This window comes from Rhizopus microsporus (genome assembly GCF_002708625.1).
Source record: "Rhizopus microsporus ATCC 52813 unplaced genomic scaffold scaffold_10, whole genome shotgun sequence".
NCBI classification, from domain to species: Eukaryota; Fungi; Mucoromycota; class Mucoromycetes; order Mucorales; family Rhizopodaceae; genus Rhizopus; species Rhizopus microsporus.
The window spans coordinates 301,022-306,565 of NW_019671925.1; the positions used below are offsets into that span (position 1 = coordinate 301,022).

Below are 5,544 nucleotides of genomic sequence, written 5' to 3' on the forward strand. Positions count from 1 at the left end.
CAAATCATTCCTACTTGTCGTCGTGTAGTCTATGCTTCCGTTCTTACTGCCTCTCCTGGTATTCAAGAACCCGTCTACCTTGTTGAAATCCAATGTCCTGATTCTGCTATCGGTGGTATCTACTCTTGTCTCAACAAGCGTCGTGGTCAAGTCTTCTCTGAAGAACAAAAGCCTGGTACTCCTATTGTCAACGTCAAGGCCTACTTGCCCATTAACGAATCTTTCGGTTTCAACGCTGATCTTCGTTCCGCCACCTCTGGTCAAGCCTTCCCTCAAGCTGTCTTTGATCACTGGCAACTCATGTCCGGTAACCCCTTGGAAGCCGGTAACAAGGTCTACGATATCGTCCGTGATGTCCGTACCAGAAAGGGTCTTACTCCTGATATTCCTGGTCTTGACAAGTACTATGACAAGCTTTAAATCAGTTATCTTGTCATTGTGTATTTTTAAAGGGGTTTACATATATTCAAGATTTTGCTTTTATTTAAACCATTTGTATTAAAGAAAAAGATATATAAAAATATATATAAAGTTTACATAAATTGTTGGCACAAGATCAATAACAGCTACTCTTTAGTTGATTTTCTATGTCCCTCTTTATTATTAAAAACACAACATGCAATAATATGTAAAAATAATAGTTTAATGACTTGCCAGATCAGTCGCTTTTGCCAAAACCTTGTCTCGAACATGTTTTGGTACCTGACTCCATTGGTGAGCCCAAGCCAAGCGTTTACTCTGTTCCCATTCGGTTTCGGCTCGCTTCCGTTTCTTAAGACTTTGCTCCTCCATGATCGAGAGGACCTTCGAACCAGCCATTTTTTCCAGTGAGTCTACTTGACGCATCGACTTGACAAACTGATAAGCGAGCACGCGTTTCTTTGTGGAGATGTAGAGGTACTTGCCGTCGTGCGACCATTGAATACCGTTTATCTTGGCGAGGATTCTCAACCGCCTGTTCTTTTCGCCACGAAAGGATACCATGGTGATCTCTTGTCTTGCCACAAGATCGGCTGTGTGGTAGATGGGATCGTCGAATGGGACGCAAGAGGGCGTACAGACGTGGCCGGGCGAGGTAGTCGATGGACGATCAAAATGGTGAATAGAGACGATCTGGTTCGGATTGTATATCGAGACAGCCTCTGTCAGGTCAACGGTGTGAAGGTACCCATATCGGTTCGAGAACGCAAGAACGCCTTCGTGTTCGGGATGAAATTGAATGGCGTACGTGTAACCTCCGGCGTCAATGCGGTAGAGCATCTCCAGTTTAGGCTGTGTGCGCCAGACGAGTACAAAGCTGTGGGTGTCGGAGGTATGGGCAAAATAGAGTGATGACTTACTCCAGGCGAGATGCTGAGAGGAATAGGGTGAATGCGACAGGCAGAGGACGTTGTCTGGAATGAGAATACGTTTTGGAGTCGTCACGGTCAGTTGATCATGGTTGTTGTAGGCTAGTGTGAGGTAAAAGATGCATGCATCATCACCCACACAGATCAAGTACTCATTGTTCGGACTCAGCCTGGCGTCGTTGATCGGAACACGGTCAAAGGAGCGGATGTGGTGTAGGAGAGTGACAGTGGACGGTGATAATGGATGGCAGTCGCTGTGTTTAGGGAGTTCATAAATGAGTACACCGGCGTCATTCATGCAGGCAATAAGCAGGTGTTTATGCTCCTTTTGCTTTTTGAATCGCACAATCTGAATAGCGTTTGTCATGAGCATGACATTATTCTTTCCTTTGAACTTGGTTCCCCATATCTTGATTGGTTGATCTTCCATGCAGCAGTATATTTCGAATTCACCTTCTAAACCTCCTATAGCCATATAACCATACTTTTCTGCTAAACAGAGAGGTTCAAATGATAAAGGGAGATAAGCATCCTTGGGATAGGCGATGGAAAACTGAGAGCGTTTGATATATTTAGTATATGGAACAAATTTTGATAGTAAAGGAGTGCTATTGTTGTTGTTATTATTATTGTTATTGTTATTATTATCTACAGGATATGAATGTTTAGTATTTTGCTGAGCCAAAGTGTCTTCCTGTGGAGGTAATGATACGGAGGCATGAGTTTCATAAAAGATGGATGAAGAAGATGATGCTTGAGTGATAGATGAAGATGATTTACAATGAGAAGATGAAGAAGAAGAAGAAGAATGGTTATCCTCTTGACTTTCAAGCCAAGTAGTATTGACTGAATCCGATTGTTTTGTCGAATGATGTGATGAAGGATGACCCAGAGGCGTCCCACATTCAATGATCCTGTCACGATAGATAGCATGTAATTTTTCGGTGGTACCATAATCTGATAAGGTTAAGCATAGAGAACTAGCTGATTGATCATGATTTGTAGTTGAAGAAGAATAAGGTAACTGTCTTGGCCAACCTCTCTCCTTTGTATAAAAACTAGACTTTTTCCAAGGCGTCGTGATCGCATCAAGCTCTTTTTTTCTTGATTTGATAAAACTGGTTAATTTCATATCATTGGATTCCCAGGTGAAATCATTTGTACTGTAAGGATCTTCATCCCACATATCGAAGCCATTATGACAAGGTGAATCAGATAATTCAGAGCAGACTGAGTCAGCGTCTTGATCATTTCTATAAATTGGTTGTCTTGGTCCAATATATTCATAATCGAGTGAGTAGTCTGATTCTGTATCGTCTTCAATTTGGGATAGCCAATCATGATCATTGCTGATATTCAGCATATTCTAAACATGAACAGGGGAATTGAAGAGAAATTAAAAAGAAAGAAGAAGAAGAAGAAGAAAAGAGAGTTTTAATTTGAAAATGAACTAAGAAAAAGGGAAACAAAATAGAAAAAAAGAAAAAAAAAGTTCTTAATTCTCTTTGTTTAATTTTTTATATCTCAGCCCCTTTATTTCCAACTGTTTTTGCTACTGTTGTTGTTGTTGTTGTTGTTAATGCTAAAGTGTAGAGTGGTTAAGCATAAATGAATATACAAGATGGATTTCAGGCACAACCATTAAAAAAATATAAAAAAAAAGTATATAAATATAGAACGAGTTTATTTCCCCGGTTTATGTTTAAAATAAACAACACTCATCGTAACCCAATTCTTGGAATTCATCATTACTTAAACAGTAATATGCTGATCATATAAATATAAAGAATTTTTATCGCACCATTTCTTAAGAATTCTATATCTCAACCTTTTATAATCAAAATACTTCTTGATTAATAACAATGTCTTACTTTGTGATCAGTCGTACATTTTATCTTTTTTGCCACTACTTTTATACAACGGAAATAAAAATGAAACCGCTTTCTCCTTTTTTAAGAGTCTATTCGATCATCTGAACTATTGTTATTACTTTATGTACAACATGGCTTATATGAGTATATATCTTTAAACTTCATTTCTTGAAGGAAAAAAGATGACTTTTATATCAACATACAATGGGAGAGTCGTGCTGTCATTTATGATTATCCTTTTTTTTTTTTTTTCTACGTCATTGATCGACTGTAGCATTCATTTACAGACTCAAATTGTATGAATACAGCTTATTCATCATACGTAAAGAGAAAGAGAGACCCATGCCCCGTCATGTAAAAGAAAAGAAAAGAACATTCCTCATCTGTAATAGTCTGTTCTTAAATGTTTATCATGTCACATTAGCAAGTAACAAGTGATATATAAATATATACACTTTATATTATGAAAATACACTAGCCGAGGACTCTTTAGAAGTTATTGTGAGACAAATTCTTTAAATGAGATTTTTTTTTTAAAAAAAAGCATTAGAGAGACTATTTCTTGACTTTGTGGGAAACCATTATAAAGATGTAGAGATTGTAATTAATATCTCAAATGAGACTTATTAGTGAAAATTGACCTATAAATACTTCCAAGGTTACTTTATACTTCAAGAAAACGACAAAAGCAAAGAGATTGGTCACAAAACACGCCATTGTCATGATCAGTCCCTTACTGAAGATGATTAATGCACGTAATAATCCTGTTTGCATATAAAATGTCGATGCTGTGTTATAACGCTCTTTTCTTTCACTTTTAATCCATAATAAAGTGATTAGACATATATCTGTATTTTTCTTTATTATTTGGGACATATCATAACGTTTGTCCAGATGTGCTAGTTTTTAGCAAGAAACATTACCCTGACACAGTATTACTTTATATTTATAACAAAAGCAACCACCACCAACTATGACCAAAGCATTTCGAAACGGCGTCGTTGGCAGCTTGGAAGCTCAAGATAAACTTGTACAACTGCCGAAAACTGAAAGATTACATCATTGGTTCATATGAAAAATACCGACCATTGCATTCAATATGCTTTGGTAAAGTGAAAGTAGATAATGCTCAAAAGGCATGGGCAACATTAAACTTTTAATCGACTGGTGATATTTTGTACAAGAATGCAATTGAAAAGTACGATTTGAATGGGGCGCTTTGTTTCCTTACTGCTGACATGTTCTTGTGGAAGTGGCATCTACAGGGTTTTAACCTAAAGTGAGATAGTTATAAAAATATTAACAAAATGATTGACAATAACGTCTATAGCTTAAGAACAGCTATTACAAAAAAAGAAAGAAGCCTTCTATTACTTATAATTAATGCATAGACTAAATTGTTCACAAAGATGGTTCAGTTATATATCTGACATTGTGCTTCAAGCTAGCTTATTATTTAAGTTATATTTCAAAATGATTTTTGATTGGCCCAAAAGTTACATTCAACTTGTCTCGTTTTTAGCTTAAAAAATTATAGATGTATCATTTTTTTTCTTCTTACGTTGCACAACAAGAAGACATCGGTGGAGGCGGCCACTTTTTCTCTCTCTGGTACAAATAAATAAATAAAAAGCTTCTGTTCTGATATCACTTTTCTTCGGCTACTGTGTAAACTGATAAACTGAACGGATCGTCTGTTGTTACACAGCCTCGTGCAGCAGTAAACCTGTGATAAGCACAGAAATTTTCCGCTTAAGTTTTTGATTGGCCCTATTAAATATCCATCCTGCTAAATGTACGCCTTTTTTTTATTTTAAAACAAAACTACTATAGGGGGTGATAGGATGTTAAAAGAAAATGTGCTTCGAGAGATTAAAGATAAAATAAGGCAAAGAGAAGAAAATGGCACCAGTGTGTGTGAAGTTTTGTTTTATAAGATTGATGACTTAGATGACAACACACAATGGACTGCTACTGGAGGATTGGACTTTAATGAGGCAATAATTGATTTTTCATTATTGTATACTCAAAAAGAGTGTTTTAAAAATGATGTGAATTGTGTATGCTATATTGACATGAATTCAAAATGGAGATTGATTGCACTTTCCAATATGGAAGAGATGAAAGAATTGCTAAAAGAGGACTATAATTAATTTCGAAATAAAAAAGCAAGGAACAGATATACATGTAAAAAAAATGTACACCATTTCTATAGAGAGCGTCTAAAATCATCTCGCTCAGGTTAACGCAACCTTTATTTTGTTCCGTGCTTCTATGTTCTTTATTATTTTCTTTAATAAGTACAAATATACCATTTTACAAAA

At 36.3% G+C, this 5,544-nt stretch overlaps 2 protein-coding genes across 2 annotated transcripts in view; one reads left to right on the forward strand and one right to left on the reverse strand.

The window, feature by feature from the left end:
- The window catches only part of RHIMIDRAFT_255692 (P-loop containing nucleoside triphosphate hydrolase protein), a gene marked incomplete at its 3' end in the record, with an annotated part of 2,863 nt that extends 2,441 nt beyond the window's left edge, over positions 1–422 (forward strand). Inside the window, exon 5 of the mRNA XM_023611186.1 lies at positions 29–422. Coding sequence (XP_023465350.1) covers positions 29–420 — 392 coding nt within the window. The remainder of the gene's footprint in view (positions 1–28) is intronic.
- A 150-nt stretch (positions 423–572) lies between these two features.
- On the reverse strand, positions 573–2,794 carry RHIMIDRAFT_16983 (uncharacterized protein). The gene has a single exon (XM_023605761.1). It carries the CDS (start codon positions 2,710–2,712, stop codon positions 643–645), a length of 2,070 nt encoding a protein of 689 aa, XP_023465351.1. The 5' UTR covers positions 2,713–2,794; the 3' UTR covers positions 573–642.
- Positions 2,795–5,544: the final 2,750 nt, after the last annotated feature.